Source organism: Castor canadensis, chromosome 4, assembly GCF_047511655.1.
Source record: "Castor canadensis chromosome 4, mCasCan1.hap1v2, whole genome shotgun sequence".
NCBI classification, from domain to species: domain Eukaryota; kingdom Metazoa; phylum Chordata; class Mammalia; order Rodentia; family Castoridae; genus Castor; species Castor canadensis.
In genome coordinates this window covers 47532854-47556657 of record NC_133389.1, presented here as the reverse complement: position 1 = coordinate 47556657, position 23804 = coordinate 47532854, and the positions used below count along the sequence as shown (strand labels likewise).

The window sequence follows — 23804 nt, the reverse complement described above, 5'->3', positions numbered from 1 at the left end:
ACTGAGTGTCAGCTGCACCCCAGGTGCAGAGGAAAAAGCAAGAAATGAGACACAAGAGACCCACTATTTTCCAGTGGAAACATGTAAGTTTGGAAAAGTAACTGAATTACTTAGCTGGTTTGGGAATCAAGAGAGGCTTTTCCAGACATCAAGGAGGTATTAGATTGGCTGATAGAGTTTCAGGCTTGTAGGAAGGACCCAAGGCAGGGAAAGCCATAGCTTATTTGAGGAGATAAAAATTAGTGGGGTTAGGGCATAGAGCTAATGGAGAGAGGGGTTAAAGATGAATGAAGTAACAGATTTTAGTTCATTTATTCATATCTATGTTTGGCTATGTTATTTTAAACTGTTAGCTATTAAAAACAATCACTACTTGAAAGTCTCAAGTTCAATTAGCTGCATGTTTATTATGGTATGGTTTCTGATCAGAAGTAACTTAGAATCTAAACAGAAATACATATTTTCATGTTGCTGTAATAAGAAAGACACAGTGCTATATAAACAAGGGAATTTCTTTCTGCATTTGTTTCTTCAACAAATACTTAACAAGTGTCTTCTTTGTGGTTACAAGATGAACAAGTCACCTACTTTGATTTCAAGGAATTTAGTCTTCAGAGGGAGCAAGGCATATATATAAACAATTAGATTTTTTTCGAGGGGGTACTAAGGTTTGAACTCAGGGCTTTATGCTTGCTAGGAATATACTCTACCACTTGAGCCAGACCTCCAGCCCTTTTTGCTTTTAACTAATCTTTCAGATAGTGTCTCAATTTTTTCCCAGGTTCAGCCTCAAGTGAGATTCCTCTACATCCACCTCCCACATGGTTGAGATTATAGCTGGGATTACACCATGCCTTACTTGTTTGTTGGGATCAGTCTCATGAACTTTTTACCCAGGCCATCCTTAAACCTCAGTCTTCCCAATATCCACCTCTTGAATAGCTGGGAGGACAGGCATGAGCCACCTTGCCTGATCCTAAACAACTAGAATTCTATAAGGGCAAAGTTATAAATATGCAGATACTATAATGGTATAATAAAATAATTGTAATTAAGTATTTGACATGTGTTTCTTATATCTCCTTTATGAGGTAGGTATTGCCATCAGCATTTTTGAGGTGAGAAAACTAGCACCCTGAGAAGTTAAATCAATTTCAGAGATCCAAAAGAAAGTTGAAAGTATAGAATTAAAATCCAGTTCTTACTCACAATAATGTACTGTATCCCAATAACACATGGCTGCTCAGGGCAGGGAATCTCATCTGAGCCAAGACAGAGGTGAGGAATGCAACCCTAGATTGAGTTTAGAGATTAAAAATCACTAGAGAGGCTAATGGGGGTTACATGGGTACTCCACTAGTGTGAGCAAGCCTAGCAGGAAGGAAAACACCTAAGGCCAAGAAATGGAAGAAACTATACCTAGAGAAGGCATAGGATCAGGGGAGATGTTGTCTTATGTATGAGGAAACAGAATTGAATGGAGCTGTAAGGAGCTTTAAGTGGGGAATGCTGGGCTTAGTTTTGAATTTTAGAGAGATTACAATGGTAGCTGTATGGAGGATAGTGTTGAGGCAAATAAGAGTCAGAGAACAGGTAAAAATTATTAGATACAGGTGAGAGAGTGAATCTGAATATTAGCAGAATGAGTGGGAGGAATAGAGAAGCTTGAGGAAAAATCTGGACAGTGAAGTTAATGGGTTTCCTAATTCTTCGGCTGTGGGAGGTCAGCACAGGGAGAAGTGTGGGTGCTCGGTTTCTGACTCGGGGGACAGAGTAGATGGATGATGATGTCACCATAGAAGGAAAAAGCAGGTTTGGAGCTTAGATGGTGGGCTCAGCTATGGCCATGTGAAGTTGGAAGGGCCAGGGGACATTTGAGTGAAGTAAGAAATTTGAAATCTGAGTCGAAGCTCTTGACAGACATGTGGACTGGAAAGATAGATTTGGGAATTATCAGCCTATGCGTGGAATTAAGACAAGGAGAATGGAGGAGATTCTCTAGGCAAAGTTGGTGATGTGAGTTGAGTTAGGTCACTAGGGTGGGATGGGTGTTATCTTAATGCAGGGAACACTACAAAGTCCTTAAAGACAAAGGCAGTGATAATAGCATGAAGAAAATAGGGGGAAAAGGCAATAGGCGTGTTCAGAGAATGTGCTTATTCAGTTTGGCTGGATAATAGTGGATTTGCTGCAGGTACTGGGTGATTAAGCTGGGAAGAGCCTCAAGGCCAGGTAATAAGAAGCTTTGCAACAGGGCTGCAGTGGGAGCTGAATGCTGTTGTAAGATGTCTTATTTCAAAGTGTAGAAAGTGGATTAAGGGAGGTTTTGTGCATACAATAGAATATTATTCAGCTTTAGAAAGGCAGGAAATTCTGATACATGCTACAGCATGGACAGACCTTGCGGACATCATGCTAAGTGAAATAAGCCAGACAGAAGGACAAATGGGACTTTGCTTACATGAATGAGGTACTTAAGGTAGTCATAGTCATAGAAACAGAAGGTGGAACGGTGACTGCTAGGGGTGGGAGAGGGAGAGTAGAGTTGTCCTTTAATGAACAGATTTTCAATTTTTCAAAATGAAAACTTTCTGTGGAGAGTGTTACAGTTCGAATTTTAAATGTCTCCCATAGGTTCTTAGGTTAGAGGCTTAGTCCCCAGTTTCACACTACTGGGAAGTGGTGGAAATTTTAAGTAGTAGGGCTTAGTTGGAGGTTTTCCCATCATTGGTGTTAGGCCCCTGAAGGGGACACTGGTATATACTTCTTTCTCTTTCTCTCTCTTTTGCATCCCAGTCATGAGGCAAACAGTTTTGCCACACACTGCCATCATGATATGCTGCTACCTCTTCACAGGCCCCAAAGCAAGAGGCCAACCATTCATGGACCGAAACCTCCAAAACTGTGAGCCAAAATAAAACTTTCCATTTACATGCTGACTACCTTGGGTATTTAGTACAGTACTGGGAAGGTTACTAACACACAGGAGAGTGGAATGGTTGCACAAAAACTAACTGGAAGATGCTTAATACCCCTGACCTGTACACTTAAAAATGGCAAGGTTATAAATTTTATGCTATGTGTATTTTATTGCAATTAAAAATAAAAATATAAGAAGAGAGAAGAAAAAAGAGGAATGACATTAAAAAAAAAAACCTAATCCAGGACTTATTTTCAGAGGCTATTTCCAATAGGTGAGAGCTAATGTGGCTAGAGTTGGGTGGGTGACAGTGGTATTATTAGTCAAAACATGATAGTGCTGTGTTTGCATGTCAGAGTTGGTCATATGTTGGTCATGTCATATGCTTCAACCTAATAAAAAGGCAAGGGGAGACAAATTCTTTAATGAAGTCCAAGAGAATGTACATTCTTACCATTTAAGTTAAATAGCAAAATATTTCCTGGAGCACTTGCTCTCAAATTCATAACCCAAACAGCAAATAGTTTCCATTTTCAATCATCTTAGGTCAGTTTGAAAATAACTTTTTATTTTTTATTGGAGAAACTCATATTGTCTTCACTTTGTTCAGTGTGAAGTTGAGTTGCCAAAATTGCCTTCAGTTCACATTTGTCTTTTGTGGTTCACAAAGGGGAAAGTTTCCATTTCCCCCATTTCATCCTGAAAGTTTTCAAAAAGTTTGGTTCATGCCCAGTGCTGTTCCCATTACTCACTCCATCATTTCAGCTCTAGTTCTTGCTGTTGGCAGATATCACACGCCAAAATCCCACAGAGGGCTTTGGTACCAATAGTCACTGACCTGTCTCTGAATTGAAAGTCTTTAACATTTTGACAAAGTGACAGAATGAAAAGAGTAGGCTTTATTTATCACCTACAACTGACCAGGACTTAAAAACTTACACACACACACACACACACACACACACAAGGATTACTCAGGAAGTAGTTTAAAAGGAAATTTCCAAGTGGGGTTCACAGTGATTCTGATTCAGTTTATCTTTTGTGGGTTCCAAGACTCTGTTTTTAAACAAAATTTAGAATAAATTTGTTAATTAATAAAATTAAATTTTTTCTCTAAAGGTAATTACACTCAACCTAATACTATTGTCAATTTAAGTTGGTTGCTAGCTACTCTAGTGTTCTGAGTACATTTCCATTTATATTTCTGAAAAACATTTTTCTAAACTTTGGAAATATTTTGAGCAGAAGAATGGATGAAATGAGGTAATAGTTAATTTAGTACAGGTATTCTGTTACTTGGGGACACAAGTCATTGTTATCCCTCTCCGTGGGGTGTTTCTAAGTATTGAAGCTTTCTAAGTGGAAAGAGAAGTAGCAAAGTTAGTCACCAGGAATGCTCAAGTGTCCCAGATAACAGCTGGAATTGAGGTGGAGAGGCAGAATGCTCAGACAGAGCAGGGAAGAAGATAATTTTCAGAAGAGTGCATAACTCTCCAAATAGGAGAGGTTTCTGAATGATGTTATCGAATACCAGACTGGATGGAGCCAATGTCATGGGAGAATGCCTTATTGCTGCTGAGTGGGTAGAAGGAATGTTGCTAAGGGGGCCCAGTGGGTAAGACAGAAAGATGCACATCTTTGTCATCATTGATCATCTTTGGCCAAAGGAGAATTCCATGAACAATGGAATGTTTCCTGGACATCCCAATGTATATAACATCAAGGGACAATCAGCATTTTGAGTGAGGATAAGGAAACTCAGAGCAGGACAGTATCACTAATGCACAAATAAATACAGTCAAGGAAAACGTTCAGCAACCATTTTTCCTTTGGAAGCTTGGTGGATAAAAAACATACACTTCAACACAAGGGTTGGAAAGTAAAGTGCTTATAGGCCAGGCATGTAAGTCAAATGACTGTGGTGGCTTGGTGGAGAATGAGAGCAACAAATCTCTAGCCAACCCTACTCTGTCCAACTATTTCCAAATGGGGATGTAGGATGCTGGGTAAGAAATCCTCTACTGTCAATGATAAAGTTCCAAAGTAAAATGCTGGCAACTAAGAAATATTAAATAAAATGCACTGCAAGCCAAAGCAAATATATCTGTGTACAGATCTGGCCAATGGGGTACCTTTGTACAGTCTCCTCTTTGGAGTGTGAGAGAGGGTGGCTTGAGTCTGGCTCTGGGTCTCATTGGTAAACCTTCCCAACACTCAGTTTTTCTCATTCATAAAGTGGTGGATGATATAATAACTTATTTTCATTTATTTGGAAAAAGATTAGGCATATTTTTTCATGTCATTAAATGAATATATGTAAAGTATTTCCCAGTGTTTGCTACCTTAGTTGCACTCAGTAAATGGCTCTTATACTGGCCAAAATTTCAACATTTTCTTCCAAAATAATCAACAAGTACATCATCTTAGCAACAAAAACATTGCTGTGTCCACAATTGTCCTTTAGGTGCAGTGTGTCTATTAGTGTACAAAGGCATGTGGCTAAGATGACAACAGAGATTTCAGATTCATATAGGTGAAGCAAATAGCAAATGAACAAGTAAGTTAATGAGACGAAAGAGTCAGGGAAGAAATGCTTGAATTTATTCATAAGTGTCTGATGCAAGTCACATGGGGGAAGTATTTTTGCCTTTTCCTACTGATCAGATTGTTCTTCAAGAGATCAGATTTCAAAATTGAATAATCTGAAGAGATTCCTTGGTGAGTTAGCATGAGACAAATGTCCAGATAGAGAGAAGAGTGTTTCATATACACATGAAAGTTGAGCAGAGGGGAAAAGATGATGGCTTAAGGATCTTGGGGAACAATTGTATTGTGACTAGGGAGTTCTCAGTACTGAATAATGTGAGGCAATGTTCTGTCGAACTCCTTAGATTTGGCTTCCTTTGTACAAGGTGTCCCATCTGCATGGCTTGAGAGGTACCTCCCACTTTCTAGCTCAGTACTTATTTCTTTTGACCTTTCCTATGGTGTTTTCAGTTGGTTTAAGTCAACATGCTCCTCTGTTCTTTTCTACAATCTTCCCGACTCATCTTTGGTTTATCTGACTTCTCTACTGGTTTGGGGGATGAGAACTCTGGAAAAAGAGATAATGAACAATTGCCAGTTTTTCACAGGAAGTTTAGAGTTTCATTGTTACTCAATTATGGAGTCACAGACCATCTTCAGTAGCTGTTAAATGCTTATGTAAGGAAAGTTGGCCTGGCCTCTTAGACTATGCTTCTCTTGACTTTGACCATTCTTGTCTGGCATTTCTTATGAAAATAATATTGTGTTTTAATTAGGCTAAACTTATTCCAGGATTTTTTTTTTTACTCTTTAAAAAAGAAATACTGTACCTTGTGATTAACTGTTCACAAAAATGAAGAGGGGTAAGAAGACTGATTTCTTCCAAAAATCTGTTACTTTAACTCAGCAGGAATAAAAGCATAAGCTGATTTGAAGTATAATAACTAACAAAATACATAGATTTGTAAAAAAATATTTCTAGATTGTAATGTATCTTTTTTACTTTTAGCTATTGTGAATGTAGGTAATCTATCTCCCTATCTACTTATCAACTGTTTCTCTTTTGGAAAGTTAACTTAACCATGTTTTGTTTTGGCTTCCTTTATGATATGTAGGAAAGGGTGGGGGAACTACTTATAATAGCACATAAGTTAGAAGATTTAAATAGGCTAATTAATGTATAGAAAATTCTTTTCTTTTGTGGTGGAAGGGATTGAACCCACCTCGTCTTGTGCATACTATGCGAGTACTCTACCACTGAGCTATATCCCTAGTCTTGAAAAGTTCTCAGAGTACCTGATATGCAGTAAGTATTGAATAAATGTTAGCTATAATTATGAATAGTATAACAATTATGATTGGGAGTGAGAAGGTATGATCTTAAAGATATGATTAAATTGAGTTAGCTTTGGTCTGAAGTGCTCAGGTGGTTGAGTTACTACTAAACACTCTTGATTATCCCCTGTCTTCAGGGATGTTAGCATGGGTAACACTTTGAGTCTTTGTACAGGTTGCAAATGCCCCAAGAACCCAAGTGGGAACTCACAGTACAGAGATGTTTACTGTAGCCCCAGCCTGCTCATCCACATTCTTCTAACTCAGTGGGAGATTTTCTTCAAAGAAATATTCAAAATTCTGTACATCTGCTAAACACTGTTTTAGGAGCTAGCACCTTTTTGAAGAATAGTTGTTCATGAATAAAGTACAGAAGTATCTTTCCTCCTCCTGATTATCAAGGACATTCAAGTAGTTCTTGAATTGCTAGAGAATATTTTACAGACTGTAAAGTTAGAGAATACAGCACGCAGATTCCCTTTTCTACTGGTTTAATGGATATTTCCAAGCTCATATGAAGATATCAGAAACTAGGTCTCCTGTACATACATGTCCATTGAAGTTTCTGGTAGTTTCTGGATACAATCACATTAGTCTTGCTTATCCATAGATAGCTTATCAGGTTAAATAACGTAGTTTTGGATTTAATTGCCAACTTGTTACTTTAATAGTAATTCCGGGCAGGAAAAACAGAGCAAAAGGCGTGCCTAGTGTTACTGCTGTCTATAAAAACAAATTGAATCCTTAGGGTTTAATTAGAGGAAGTATAATAACACCTAAAGCATGCTAATGTTAAAATAAGAGCATTGGACATCAGGAAGATGAGTCTGAGTTTGGTCACTTGCCTTTGAAAACTAAATTCACTAAACTGTGACTGTCCAAAGAACGGTGATGCTCCCACTTGGATTTACACGCAGGCAGAAATGGAGAAGGGGAATGTGAACTATGCAAAGCAGAACAGTTCAAGGGAAAGAAATGATGTAGGTATTTAAACCCACAAGGAATCTAAGATAATGACTGGCTTATTTGGCGTTAACATAAGGAGAAGTCATCTAAAATGAAGAGCAGGTACATGAACAGTTTACTCTTCTATGACAAGAACCCCACTTGGCCTCTGGAACACACAACCATACAGGGTATCAGTCAGTGTCAGCATTTGTTTAGGAAAAGAATGAATGAAGGACCATGTGTCATTACATAGCTTCAGTGGAAACAGTCAGAAAAGGAACATACAGATTTGTCCCCCTTTTTCTATGGAAGGTGGCTCTAAGCCACCTAGTAGATACCCGAAACCATACGTTGCTCTACATAGGTTACATTTTTTTCCTTTACATACATATCTGTGATAAAGTTTAATTTACCAATTAGGCACAATATAATATTGACATCAATAACGAATAATAAAATAGAACAAATTATGACTATACTGTAACAAAATTTATGTGACTATTCCTCTCCCCCGAAAATATCTTATTGGAATATACTCACCGTTCTTGTGATAATATGAGATGATACTATGCCTACATTATGAAAAGTAAGGTAAATAATACAGCTACTGGGATGTAGTATTAGGTCATTACACAAACTTTGCTTAAACACAAACACTACAATACCATGATACTTAATCTGATAACTCCATTGACTACTAAGTGACCAATGAGCAGGTCAGTTATCCTGCCCACTTATGGATGATTCATGTTTGAGGTGAGGTAGAGTAGAAGGGGGAGAGATTTCGTCATGCTACTTAGGATAGTACACAATTTAAAACTTATAGGTTGTTTACTTTTGGAATTTTCCACTTATTATTTTCAGACCATGGTTGACCATAGGCGATTGAAAGTGAAACTGATGATAAGACAGGAATACTGAATAGCAAAAGTCATAGAAACAGCTATTTGAGAGCATCATGTATCATTTTTATCTCTCACTTTTTCAGCAAAGCCAAATAACTTTATATACAGGATTGTAGCCTGTTCTCCACAATGCATTAGAAAAACCCTTGTTTCCATTTTTTTCTTTCCAAAGGTGTGAAAAAAAGAGAATGGTTTTGTTTGTTCTTTACTTGGTTTTAAGAATAACTTTGAGAAAATTGTCTTTGTTCTCTGTAGCAGATAATCCCATTGATAGCTAGCTTTGTATAGTCTAGGAATAAAATTTCAGGTTTCTTAGAACATTATGTCTCTCTCTCTCTGTCTTCCCCTAAGAAGTGCAATGTCTGTAAGTTGTTAGTAATCAACTCTACATAATGTAGCAAAATTTTTATTTATATAATTTAGATTACTCTAGAGTAAAACACAGTTTAAGTGCATGGTCTAGAGGCAATAGTCAATGGAGTGGAAAAGTAGTAAAAGGCTGGTCTGGAAGGTTTAATAACTATGTTTGCTCAGCCCACTGCAGTGTACTCATTCCTTAGGAGGCACAGATGAGCCAAGGCAGGTGTGTGTACAGAGTGAGGCAATTCACGAATACTCAGCCATGAAATGGAAAATCAAAATGAAATAAGCGTGACTGTAATAATATCAATCTTTTAGTATTCAAATATTAGTAACCATTTCTCTTTGAGAGACACTGCTGAATATTTACTGATAAAATGATTTTAGGATAAGAAAATGTTCAAGAAAGGTATTTAAGCTGGGTTTAGCTGACATGTGGTTTGCTTAATTCAGGGTAATAGTTGACCAATTAAAATAAAATTCCCTTCTAAATGTGTCCTTTAATTAAGATCCTTTGGAAAAAATTTCTAAAGTGCATTATAACTTTTCATAAGGGTGCCACATGGTCCTGTTTTCTAAAGACTTTGATTTAATATTTGAATGCAATGGTATTTGACTTTGTTAGTATAGAATATTTAAACTTAAGAAGAAAATACCTTAATTTGCTTATGCATAAGCCTATTAAAAACATTTCTAGGGGCTCTTGTTATGTTTATTGTCGAAAACATAACCTATCTTTGAAGTGGTATATTAGTTTTTAAAAAGTCATTCCCAAGCTGAATAATTAGACTGCAAACAAAAGCTATTCTTAGAGTGTATTCCACATATAAAGCTATGCACATGATGCTTTGATTCAAATAATATTCTTATAAAACTTTGTTATTGTTAGAGGTCTATATTCAGAATAGCAACTTTTGTTTTTGATGATTATTCCATCCTGAAACAATTTCCCTCCTGTCCAATTAAACCAGAATTAAGAGCACATTTATATCTGATGAGGCTTAAACATCTTAACCACCTGCTTCAGAAATGAAGACCTCCAGTGGTTGTGTTCATTTTGTCTCTTCATGGAATGCTCAAAAGAAAACAGAATCAATCCCCTTAAGTTTTTCTGGAAGAAAAAAGGTTGCTTTTGTTGCTTTGATTTTAGCATGCTGTGTATTTTTTTATTGGCTGTGAAATATAAAAAGGCATAGCCTCATCTGGTTTTCTGCTATATTCTTATATTGCAAATCATATAATGCCTCCCAACATAAAGTAAAATGCCTAAGTCCAAATCTCATTTCAAAATGGATTTATCATTACAGTTGATAGAAAGATTTCCAGGGTATGAGAAAACTATATAATGGTCTGATTAATATGCCACAGACTGCTAAAAATATATTCATGCATTTTAGACAATGAATTCCAGGATATAGATATGCATTCATGCTATTTTAGATGCCTCATTGTACCACTGCAAGAGGCTGTTTTAGTTAATGTAACAGCTGGTTAGGTTATTGCTTTGACAATATGATCCATAATGCCAAAGCAGCTCTTTTCCAAACATTTTAAAGCAACTCAAGTTGTTTACATGTCTCCATTAGATGATTTTCCTATAACTTTGTGCCAATTGCTGTCATACTATTCAGTTAAAAAAAATTCCTTAAATCAAGACAACTGCACTTAGTTAAATTTCCCTCATACAGAGAATTAGAGAAAAATTAGAGTAGCTGATTTGAGGCCATCATCATTAAGTGAACACAGGGCTTTAGAAAATGGGTGCAAACTACAAAAATGGAGTTGTGTAATTAAACATCAAGTAGTCCAAGTAATAAAAGTCATAGATTAACTGTCTCTCAGTTCTAGTCAGATCCTTCAAGTATTGTCTCACCACTTGAGTATTGGTTCTTTCGTCTGAAGAGTGCCTATCTTTGAAGTTTGGAAATCTCAACTCTTTTGGAGCACCAATCAGCTGTAAAAAGTAATTGGCATCTTCTTCCAAAGTTTCAAATTTCCCTACAAAATCATAGTTGATCAAACATGGATAGCAGAGTTTGCTGACCTTTTCCCAGTGAATGTCCATTCCTACTGGACGGTGAGAATCCAGCAAATAGTGGACAAACTCTCTGAATTTGACTCCAGAACCATCATTTAATGCTTCCTCACAGGCATTTGATCGATATTTCTTTATAATTGCCCTTCCAAATACTGGATGATAATAGCTATTGGGATGTTCAAATTTGTCCCTAAATGCTGACACTAATCTTTCCATAGGATCACGAACAAAGACAGCTTTGGTGTAGGTATTTAAACGAGTATAGATCCCTTTTAAATCAAAGCTATCTAGCTTTTTCAAATACTTTCCATAGTGGACGGCATCATGGGAAATATTGTATGTAGAGGAAGCCAACCCACTTAGTACCATAAGAATCCTTTTCCAATTAGAGCAGCCAGCCTTTGGTACTTCACAGTATAAGATTTTGTGTTTGTCTTCTACATAGATCCTGGATACCACATGAAAAAGATGTGATTGAGGACGACTCACTCCAGTGTATTTCTTGCAAAACTCCTGAAGAAAGGACCTACGTTTCTCTTGGGTCACATCAGTTTTCTTCCATTTGTTGTCTTTAACTAAACTTTTGTTTAAATGTCGAATGTCCGATGACCAATTCATCTCGCCGAACTTCTTGAAAAGAGTCTTAGTTTCTTGATGATTTTCAATCAAATTATTTGTAGATGATCCTGTAATCTTTCCCAAAGCTTGATTCTCTCCTTGTGGATGGCTAGTCTTTGCTAAGACCCTAGTAGGCCTCCCAGAGTTAAGTAGATTTCCCTTTTTTTTCTTCAGATCCCCAGGCATGTGAAACATGGAATTCTGTTAAAAAAGAAAGAAGAAATGTTAAATGTACACTTACCACTGTGGATACAGTAAATAAGTAAATTAACATGTTTGTTTTAAAATACTACTGAGGAGAGTATATGTCATATAAACTGCCATAAACAATTTAGCAAGGCATGTTGTATATATATTTTATAGTAAGCTTCTTCATAGAAGACCTAACAATGGGAAACAAGCTCCATGGGATGGAGAGGAAAAGGCCCTGAATTTTTGTCCTGAGGTTGTTGTAATGAAATAAAGTATAACTCAATTCTGCATTTATGTAGTTTTTTGAGCTATTAATGAGAATATTTCTTTCAAGTACTAAGTTAGCTAGTATTATATGAATATGGATACAAAATGGAGTTGTGTTTGGATTGAAATTTTTTGGGGGGAGGCACAAAATAATAATAATTATGCACAAAATAGTGCAGAGTCATAGATTATAGCCTAAAATTTTGTCAAGGCTAATTATTAAACTTTGATGACCATTTATCTCAATAGTTTAATAACTCTAGTCATAATGTCATATGATTCATTCATGTGTGAGACTGTCTGTCTTTTCCAAGTGAAGAATGACTAAGGAATCCAGAAAAGTCTAGTTGATGTTCTGCTGTGTTAAATTATACCAGAAATGCAAAGAGATTTTAGTTCTCTTGCATGAAAGATGAGTCAGCCCAATTACCTTATTCTTGTCATCTGACTACTTCCTTCCTACAACTCTTGTGTTGGCTAGGAAAGGGAAGCTGAGGTTTACAAGGTAGCATCTTCTGATAAGGCCCCAAATTGTAAGGACTTTGACTTTTACTCTGGGTTAACTAAGGAGCCCTTGATATGCTCTGGCCAGAGAAGTAACATTTCACTTAAACTTGGAAAGAATGATTATGGACAAGACTGGACTGGAGATAAATGTGCAGGGTCTTCAGCATATTATTGGAAAATTGAACAAATAAATAATGTACTTTGGTGGTAATGCATGGTGCCACCAGTGTAGAGGTAGAGTAAGTGGTAAGAAAATTTCCTATGTTTACCAGTTGTATCCCCAGTATCTAGAACAGTTCATATCTGATTGTAATTGATCTCAAATTTTTAGAATGAATGAATAGAACTAGGTCTTTAAGGATAACTAAGAATTTTCTAGAGAAATGAGCAAAAAGAAGAGGAATGAAGCACTGGATGGAACCACCACCAGGCATTATGAACTTTAAGGGAGCTGCTTCTTTCCAGTGCAAAGGGACTGTGTGAATAATCTTGAATCACCATACACAATCAATATAGTCCAAAACAGAACTGTCCAAATTTATATTATTGAACCATCTGTTTGGGATATTAAACTCTAAAATCATTTATCAGCTGTCTTTTCTAGAGATTGCCATGGTGTGTTTAAAGCCTGTGTCCTTCTTTGTCCTAATCAATGATTTATAATCCATAAAGTCACCAATAATAGACACTTTGCCAGTAGTCTTGAAACATCATAGGGCTATTGGTAGACATGTACAGGAAGTGCTTATCACGGCCCTGAAATACAACAGCAATGATATTTTTATCACTACTTCTTTTATTACCACTGAAATAATAATTACCATTTTTATTATTTGGATAATACTAATTTATCCCAGTGACGGCGAATTTCAAGGTTCTCAAGTAGTCCATTATTATCCATATTATAGTTTGTATCTCTGCATATGTTGTAGTCAGTTCTCTTCTGTGCTCCACAAGTACAAAATCAGCCTACCCACTTTCTGCTCTGTGATCATCAAATTTCCCTTTCATCTCCAGGAACCTCTGAAATGTTTGTTTACCATGTCCTTCTCTAAATGAAACCTGGTTGCCCCCAGACTCTATTTGCCTTGCATTTTCAGTATATGAAACTTCACTTCCTGGAACCATGGGCCCTCATGTCAGAAGGTAGGGAGTTGTTTCTTTGCAGTCCACTCTACTCCCAGCAGTACTTCTTTGCTTCTGAGAAACACATATGTCCTGAAGAGCTCCCCTTTCCCCCTTATCCCTACCACTGATCTCTTTTCATGCACTGAAAACTTTGGCTTCTAACTCAGACTTCACTTCATCACTTCTTTGGTATTACATGTGATGACTGATACTGATAAACTCAGTTCCTTGAACTCCTGCCTTTAACAGAAGAGTTCTCCACTTTACCTAAACCTTGGCCATCATCAGAGACTGTCCCATCTCCATCATCTCTCAGTTCACCATAGCCTGACCTTCTAGCTCATTGTTATTTCCCATTTTGCATTTCTTGACCATTTTCATTACATTATCTAAGTTCCTAGCAGTAAGCACAACAGGTTCTTCATTCTTTAACTCTCAGTTAGAAAGTCACATTTGTAAAGATAGCTAAGATCCTAAGACATCTATCTATTCTGTCTAAGATGTTTCCCAGAATTCTCTCCCATAGCACCTGCCCCCACCCCCTCCCTTACCACCCACCCCACGCCCTCCCTCTCTCCCCACCCCCTTGATACCCGGCAGAAACTATTTTGCCCTTATCTCTAATTTTGTTGAAGAGAAAGTATAAGCAATAATAGGATCTTCCTTGTTTTCTATGTAGTTAGCACAGTGCCTGGCACAGACATGAAGATCAATAAATAACTGTGGAATAAGTAAATGTGGTGATGATTTAATGATGGGCTTCCATACAATAGTTTTATGACCTTGTTGAAAAAAAATAATGTTCATGCAAAGGTCAAGGTTAGATAAATAGTTAACTAATTCTTGTTAAGCACTGAAAATCTGTGTTTAAACAAATCTTTGGCAGAAAAGAAAACAAATAAAACAGGCACATGCAGAGCTGCTTGTGCTAAAGTGGGTGTGGAGGCATATAGCCTTACCTACATGCCAAATCAGATTGGTTCAAAGTCACTCAGAGCTGCCTTGTAGCACCTGGAGGTTTTGTCAGCATTTGAGATTCCCAGGCCTTATTGTGTAGACATATAAACCAGAGTCTATGAGGCTCTGGCTTTAACTTAAACAAGGTCCCCAGTGTTTCACAGGCACTGTTTGCTTTAGGGAACCATAGAACTAGAGTTAAATAAAGGAATTTAAGAAAATAAGGGACAAGTTCTGAAAAGTTCCTCTCCTCCCATCCTGGGCAAAAAGACGAAATGGTGGACTTGACTTTTTTTAAAGAGTCAGAACTTGAATGTCATATCAGTCCTTGCTAAGATCAGATGAAATGTCTTTCCTGTTTATCCACTATCCTTTGCTGGAAGTCCATTTCACCAAGCTGCTAAGGACTAGTTTAACTAGGGTGATGACTGGCCAAGGGAAAGTTTCCTCACTCAGACTTCAGTCTCCTCTTAGATTATTTAGTGCTAGTCAGTTTCTTCCACTCTCACCAAATTGAGATATGGGTAAAGCACTCATGTCTAAAATGATGCCATAGTACCCCATGAGACCTCTTGGGTGGCCATGAGACCTTTTCCTAGAACCCCTCATGTTACTCTCAGTCACCTTATAACCTTTGTTATCAGGATATGATGGCATTCCTCCCTCCCTATCTTCACTTTCTCCATTTCTTTCTGCCAAACTTTCCAAGACTGAAGAGTTTGGATGCTAAAATCAAGGTGAATGACACCTTACATCTGACGCTGTGCCAGTGAGTTCCTTCCAGCAGCATCACCAAAATGACCACGGCAGTAAGAATAACAGAAACAAGAACTCTTACATCTCCATTTTCCTTGGGGCACCTCATTCTGGTTGTCCCTTAAGACAAACACCTATAAAGCCACAAACAGCTTCTCCTGAGTTCTTTTTTATTACTGAAATGGTCCTTTTACTTTCTGGTCACCCACTCACAAAGTCTGAGAAATGCTTTAACAATTGGAAAGTAAATGGGCTATTTTACATTTCATAATGTCTCTGTCTTTTATCTTTTAAAATTTATTACTTCTTAATTAGATATGACTAAATTAGCCTTCCCAAAACATGTTATTTTTCATCTGTTTGCATTTTGGCTTGACTCTTCTATCTGTAAAGTCCCGATTCCTTAGATGACAGTTGCCACCTGCCTCTATTGGGCCTCCTCTCCTTGTGATTTTTGCAATTCTTTTGAACTTATTCTGCCCATGTTGTTGGCATTCCCACCCATCCCCTCCCCATTTCTTGAGACATTCAAAATTTTCTAGGTCAATATAAAAATCCTAGTTTCTTCAAGAACATCACCCAGACCTCCAGTGGGTAGTCCCACTCCCTTCAAAATAACTTTAGCAACTCATCTGTACCCTTGTGAAGAAAGTAATTTTATTCCAGTTTGCATTTGCTGTGTGGTTTTTCTTTGGAGAAATACTTTTAGCCACAACTTAATTGCAAGTCATGGCTATAATTTTCCATAAATACCTTCAAAGAGTGAGCATTGAAAGTTAATTGAAAAATATGTGACTATGCATGAAAACAGGGAATATTCAAATAAGTTAAATGGTAAAAAAGTGTGGGATAGTCATTAACTCTGAAATAATTTTGAAAGCTTCATTCTTGTTATTTTTTCAAGGTCTCTGTATCAAGTACATCTACACTGTGAATTCTTCTCCAATCTTCGACATTGACAGGAATTGCTCTTCTTTTCTCCCATCAAAGTCATATGGGACCAAGTACACCCAGGTTAGTATGCCGGATAAGACAAGTGAGGCCTGTGCCGATATGGAACTGATAACCTCTCAGGGAAAAAATATACTTAACAAGTAATAAATATTAATTCGTACATTAGCAGAATAGCAAAGACTCCTGTATGTGCTCTCAGAGTCTGGGACAGCAGAAATGGGAGTGCAAATATAAAGACAAGACTGGCCCAGTTTAAGTGCTAAGTTCTCTTTAGAATTTTTGTGTACTCTAGTTAGCTGTTTAGGTGACTATCTCTGCAATTTATTTTAATCTTACTAAACGTCAGTGTGCAATCTTACAAATCTATAAGCATTGAGAATACAATCTTGCACAAAAACATAGGTTTAAATTTAATTGAAGTAGAAAGGCAATATCATTCATGCATTGTCCCTTATTCGCACAACTAGCTTGCATTGGTTTTATGTTGTTGATGGGTGTTTAGAGTTTAGTGTTAAAATGCTTATAAAAGTGTCTGCATACAGTAAGTGCCAGCAATACAGTCAGCTTTCAGGAACAATTTATTTGTTTTCTACTAAGAAATATTGTTTGCTTTTATAAATTGAACTATGGCACTTGTGGTAAATATACATGTTGTTGTCTATGTGTCTTTCATGCTGATGACAAATTTGTGCTGGTGGTTCCATTTCTGAGTGTCATAGATTTTGTAGAATGTGACTTTTAGTGATCCTGATGGTCAGTGAACAAATTTGATGGGGATAATATTAGTGATTAGATGGTATTTTCCCTCTATTATATCATTTAGTTTTTAACTAGCCTAGTTTTTGATATTATTTTTAATAATTCATCTTTTATAATATACTTTGAACATAGACGTGGGTAGAGCTACATTTCTTCATACCATCATGAAGACCTAATTGTCTCTAGTCATTAATTCATCATCCTAGTCATTAAGTCATCACTTATTAAGAGTGATGGGAGTGAGCAGGATATTTGAAAGGCAGTCCTTCCTGGGGATACTGATTAATTCTTGGTCTCTCTGTGCTATAGCTACTCCTTTCACATCTTGATTCCAGGGCTTCAGAAGTTAATTGCATAATTATGAGGGGTAATACCTGATCTCATTTCCAACAAACACAGGGATAACTGGTAAGAATGAGAGTATAGAGTCCTTATATCCAGAGCCATCTGTGTATCTCCATCTGCATCCTCATCCTCCACTCTTCCACTTTCAGTTACTCCTGGAGTAACTGAGCTGTAACAATATGTCAGGTGCTGGGCTACATATCAGAGGTTTAGCTACCAGACAGATTTGGTCCCTGACTTACCATGCAGCCTTGGGTAAGGGGATGGTAGTGAGATACAAATGACAAAGTCAAGAATTACCACACTTTCGTCAGGTGATAAAACAGAGGAAGAACATGATGCTAGGAGAGCATGAAAGAGCGGCAGTTAATCCTGACTTGGAGGTGAAGGAGCCGGGGACTGGGAGAAAGTGTGTGTCACACAAAATCATTTCTGTTTCCTGTGTCTGACTTCCTTCCTCTCTCTTGAAACTTCTCCATGTTGTTTGCCTAGTTAAAAGTGTTGACTATGGAGCAAGCTGATTTAATTACAGCATCAATCCAAAGAAGAGACACAGAGATGCTCATTTTACAGATGAAGGTTATGAAGCTCAGAGAGTGTAAGTAATTTGCCTGAGTTCACACAGCTCTTGCTGGAGCTGCACTTCAAATTTCTGTTTGAAGCTATGCGTGGCTTATTTTCAACTCATCACATATCAAAAGATCTATTCTTTGTTTAGTACCCATTAAGTAAGATGGCATAAGGAAAACACCAAGCAAATGGCTATTACAGGAGATACAACAGTTAAGAATGTAGACTTTTGAATCAGGCAGAAGTGGTTTGTGTCCCTTGTATCTGGGTAACCATGGTTAACCTATTCTGTTTTTTAAAACTCCAGTTTCCTTGTCTGTACAATGGAGATGATAAGCATCTACCTTGTAGAGTAGTTGGATTACAGGAAATACATGTAGACTTTGCTTAGCACAAAGTATGTTCTCTATAAATGTTAGATTTTTTTTATTGATTCAGTCAATGAATATTTACTTATTGAGCAACTTCAATGTGACAAGCACTTTAAAAGTAAATATTAGATTTTTTTCCCTCTTCTTTTTTTCTTCTCTCCTTCCTCTTCATTCTCTCTTATCTACAACATTTAGCAAGGTTAAGAATATATGACAAACATTCACTGGAAAGGAAAAGAAGTGGAAGAACAGAAAAAGAGAAAGACAATTGAGAAAGAGAAAAGATCAACTGAAGTGAAGGCAAGGGTAAAGAAAGAAAACCTAAGGAAGAAAGTATGAGTAGTAGGAAAGACTAATGAACACTTGTGTGAGATAAAGAAGACACTGGTGAATGCTAGCTCTCTCCAAGCTACATTCTTCAAAACATTTAAATTATGTAAAAATTACAGTTGTTTCTCTACCAAAGCTTTTCAAATGGCTTCATTAAGCTAATGCCTATGGTCACTTTGAATGAAAGGATTGGAATTGTCATTTTATTTGTCAGTTCTATTCATTTTGGGTTTAACTCTTCTTTATTTTTTACTTGAATCCATTTAAAATATGAGAGCGGGGGATGTAACACAATGTGAACATCAAGGGGAAGTTTCTATTGATTACCGAGCCTTTGTTTGGTTTGGCAAGACCATTAGAAGGTGAAATCTGAAATAATTTTAATGTATATAAGAAGATAAGTTTTCTTCCTCAAGAGCTCAATATGATTTTACAGATTTATCAGTCTATCTTCAAAGTTTTATAGCAAAGATGAAACTCTTCTTTTGTTTTCAAATTCTCATTAAATGAATTCAGATATACTTGTATAATAATTTGCACAAGGTTATTGTATAAAGCCAATAAAGAAGTCAGGAGTATAGTCCAGTTATCTAACTCTTACCCAGTCAACTTGATTTAGCAGAACATAAAGTTACAACTTGATAATGTTGATATTCAAAACGTCTGGTCCTCATTATTTTATCTCCTAGGTTGTGTCTGTACATGTCAAATTTGAATGGGAATAGCATAATCTAGTCAATTATACTTGACATGAGAGAAGTAGAATAAGTGCATGTTTGATGATTAAGACTTTAATATTTCATTAGAATTTTAGATATCTAATAGATTTGGGATATGGCTTTTTAATAGCACTAGGTGCTTAGTCTTCTAAAAGTGGCATTGGTCAGCCAACATTTCCTCCTCTTGCTTTTAAATGAATGCTAATAGTAGCCTATGTGTCTGAGAGGTTTCTGGAGGGAAAAGAGAGGAGAGCACCCTGGCTCCAACACCTTGTTCTTGAGCTGCAAGGCAGAGTTCTTGCCCTTGTTTTCAGGGGAGCAAGGAAACAACTTCCCTGTGTTGCAATGTCTAAGAGTAAGTGTTTGGGTCTTTAGGTCATAGATAAGTAATCAAATTATTTTCACAGGACAGGCAGATGAGTCCATGAGGTGACACTGGAACTGGGGATTAATGTGGGTGAATTAAGGGGTCAGGGATGGCCAGCTGTGGAGGAAAGAGTTGGGGTGCTCCCATATGTTGAAGACTGAAAATGCAAGAGAGAAGAAAACTGTTGTGAGGCCAGGAGTACTGTGACAGAGTAGATCAACAAAGTATGAAGAGCAACAACTTTTGAGTTGGCTCAGTGAGGTCCTCTATGTATAACTTGGGGTGTTTTAGAGCAGAGTCCTTATTTTTGTTTCCCTAGAAGCAGAGCTGAGTCAAGAAATTAAATGCAAGTAGTTAATTTGGAGTTGACTCTAGGAAACACTGGTAGGAGTGTGGGAATGTGAGATAGGGAAGACAAGCAGAGGACACAGGGTGATTTGTCAAGCAAGTTAACACAGTGGGAACAGGAGCTGAATTCTACAGGGAACTCCCACAACCAGTGTTGAACATGTGCCCCAGAGTTACTTCACCAAATTCTGTCAGCCACGGTTGAAAGCTTCTGGGTAGAGAGGGCTGGCAATGCTAGCTGCTCCCCAGCAGGTAGAGTGGATGTACTGGAGCAGAACTGCAGGTGTGGGCAGTCAGCTGCATGTCTGGTCAGTGTTGGGATACATTAAGAAATGAAGGAATATGGGCAAGCAGAGCCAGTGTGGTTACAGATAGTCAATGAATCTTCCTGACTCTGTTTTCTCATTTTTAAAGGGTGAGTCCTAGTCACTTTTCATGGACATGTTAGAATGGAAGTGATGGCACTGGCTGGGAACCAGGATCCCAAACACTTTGTCTCTTCATAGTAAGAGAGCTCAATTCTGTCCTACCACAGTCACTCTCCCTTTGGAAGTGTCCATGGAGTGTGTTTTTGTCCATACACATAAAATAAGGCTGAGAAGAGAAAAATCTTACAGCTAGGTGGACCCTAGATCTACTGAGCTGACCCAGACTACATTGATCTGCTAAGAATTCTCAGCTTAGAGAAGGCAGTTCTAAGATGTAGCACCAATTTTGGACAGGAGGCCTGTTTGGACCATTTTACTAAGAGTGATGCTAAATCTTATCTTTCTGATTCTAACACTGTGGTGGTAGGAAAAGATAAGCTGTTTTGAGAATTAATTGGATAATTTCAGCATAAAATACATAGTACAGTGTCTGACATGTTCCATCTGGCATATAGTAGGTTTCTCCAAAATGTCAATGAATTGTGTCTTTCTGATGTTCTTCTCTGATTTTGCCCCAACAGTGGGCACATCATCCACCATGCTCCCTTCTAAATTTCAGATTGAAATGACCATGACAACAGGCCCTGTGCATGTAACCTGTCTTGGGGTAGATGCTAATTTAATTAAGAGAGGGTACTTTACCTAAAAGTGACTTATCCATAGGATTGACAACCTAGAAGGAAGTCTTGGAGTAACACACTGCCCAGGTGAATGGAGAATAACCAGCCAAATTAATTAACATCTCCTCTGTGGGTGCTAGACTGAAAAATATGGAAAGACCTGAAGTCTTGTCAATTATTGGAAATGGAGGAGGGGGAGAGAGAGAAAGAGAGAGAGCGAGAGAGAGAAGGAGAGAGAGAGAAAAAAGAAGAAGAAGGAGGAGGAGGAGGAAGAAGAGGAAGAGGAAGAGGAAGACCAAAATAATACCTGAGTGGAGCTGGGGTGTTAGCATGGGAAAGAGAACAATCTCAGGAAGTAGTATAAACTGGAGCCCCATCATACCATCTACTTGTCTAAAGCCACTAGAGCTTGAGCTCTGGGAGTAGCAATGCCAAGTGTAAGTGGCAGAACACTGCAGGAATACATTCCACTGGTCTCATTTGTTTAAGCCTCTGTGGCCCAAGATCAGATTTTCCTGTGTCAGCACCTCTGAGCGACATACAGGTCCCTCTGTCTTATGTCACCCCTGAATATTTAACAAGTCAGCTTTACCAAAGTAGCCTCCCAAACCCTCAGTGGGAGAACAGGCAGCTCACACTATGATGCTACCATCATAGGCCTGGAGTCTATAGCAACAGATCCTGCCATGGAACCCTGGCACCATGCTTAGAGGGTTTCTTTTCAGGACTTCAGCTTGAGGAAGCATGAGAGGAAGAATATAAGACATCAGCAGCAGCTAAGCATAGCAGAGAGATAAGAAAGGAGTAAGGAGGTTGTCTTATGACAGGGTTAGAGTGAGCAGAGCCCTAATGAAACCAAGTGATAATTGAGTGGATAATTTCCAAGACTTATCTATTCATATTCAAATATACTTAATTTTATTTTAAGAATATCACTTCATTAATTCTAAGTTTTGACAGTTTGAAGGGTTTCCAAGATACATTTGCTCCTGAAGTAACTGCACTTGATTCCAGTTGTCAATGAAATGGCTACTAGAAGCAGTCTTGCCCATGCCTTTGCTACTTCTTTCCTTGCAAAGGCAAGTATGAGCTGCACTGATCCTGATCTCTTAGCTTCAAGTTGAGAATCTTGAGTCTGCACAACTTTATTTCCTAGAGCTGGTACAGAAAGACCTCCTCTGGAGCCTGGTAAGGATCACCTCCTGCCTCCCACCTGCAGCCCAGCCTTGGTAAGTGCAGCAAGAAACTGGCTATGGGTGGGGGCGTTGGGAGCACACTAACCTTTTCTGTTACTTCCTTTTGGCAGAGTTCAAGTCACAGAAATTAGCTTATACCTGGGGGACGGTTTCTTCCCCACTCAATGACTGCTAGTACAAAGGTACTTGAGCATTGCCAACAGCTTTACCAACTGTTGGAGTAGCAAGCGGTCAGGATCCTACTCGAGTTATTTCTAGAGACACATGTATCGTAAAGCAAGAGATAAAATTCTCTAAAGTCCGGCAGGCCCTGTCTTCTCATTCCCTTTGTTCACTACAATTCTGTGATCTGCTCTTTGGAAGGAACAAACACATCTTGATATCTTTGCTCAGAAAGCACATTACAGCTTATTAATCTATCTACTCCCCACACAAGGAAACTAGAATGTCAACAGCAAGGGAAAGGAAACCTCAGGCTGCATTGAGGAAATTTCCTCAGGCAGCCAATAACTAACTTGCCTACAGCTATTACTGTAACAAGATGGAAATGTATGGATTTGAGAGCCATTCACCTGAAGGACCAAAGAAAAGTTTTTCACTTCTGGATCTGTTGTCCAGACCAGTGCGAAGGCCCATGTCACTTGGACCCATATATCTAGATTCCTAGGTTCAGAGGATGCTCCCTCCTGAGGACCGCATATCACTTATCAATCTATACCTCTGTCTGTCTCAACTTCTGTCAGGGCTCTACTCTCCTTTAGTTAGCAGAGGATATGTGGGGAGAGTGATTTCTGGACGAATGCAGCTAGACTGAGTGTGCCTGGTGTTGCACTAATGCAGTGGAATTTAACCTTCACTCTAGCTCTGGCTGATGGTTAGGGTAGTATCTCCAACAAATGTGCTCAGAGTCTTGCAACTGATAGCTATTAGAGCTAGGATTAACATCAGTCTTGTTTGGCTCCCAAACCATCCATTTCTTACTATATAACACACATTTGCCTCTCTGTGTCACCAAGTCTGCAATTGCAAGTGTTTTCTTGCCTTTAGATCAAGTGAATGCCATCCTTTATGCTAAGCTGCCTTGACATGGCCACTATGGATGGTGCAGATCACCTATCTTTTGGTTGTTCTTTTTTAATTTGAATTCTATATATTGGGTACCAAGTACTGGTGCTCTATCAGATAATCCCAAATCTTTTGGCATGGCTAAAGGCTTTTGGTCTTGGAGAACAGGGTTGTGAGCTGACCCTTCATAAACTTTGGGTCTTTCCTATGTAGTCTAAACCACACTGAGGTTGTGATCATCTGTTCAATTTTTATTTGAGTCTTGGAACAAAGCT

General features: G+C 38.0%; 1 protein-coding gene across 9 annotated transcripts in view; it reads right to left on the bottom strand.

The window, feature by feature from the left end:
- Positions 1–3325: 3325 nt before the first annotated feature.
- The window catches only part of Chst9 (carbohydrate sulfotransferase 9), a 257514-nt gene continuing 237035 nt past the window's right edge, over positions 3326–23804 (bottom strand). For all 9 annotated transcript variants that reach the window (XM_074070103.1, XM_074070105.1, XM_074070101.1 and 6 more), the window contains one exon: positions 3326–11851. In XM_074070103.1, coding sequence (XP_073926204.1) covers positions 10763–11851 — 1089 coding nt within the window. In that variant the 3' untranslated portion in view covers positions 3326–10762. The remainder of the gene's footprint in view (positions 11852–23804) is intronic.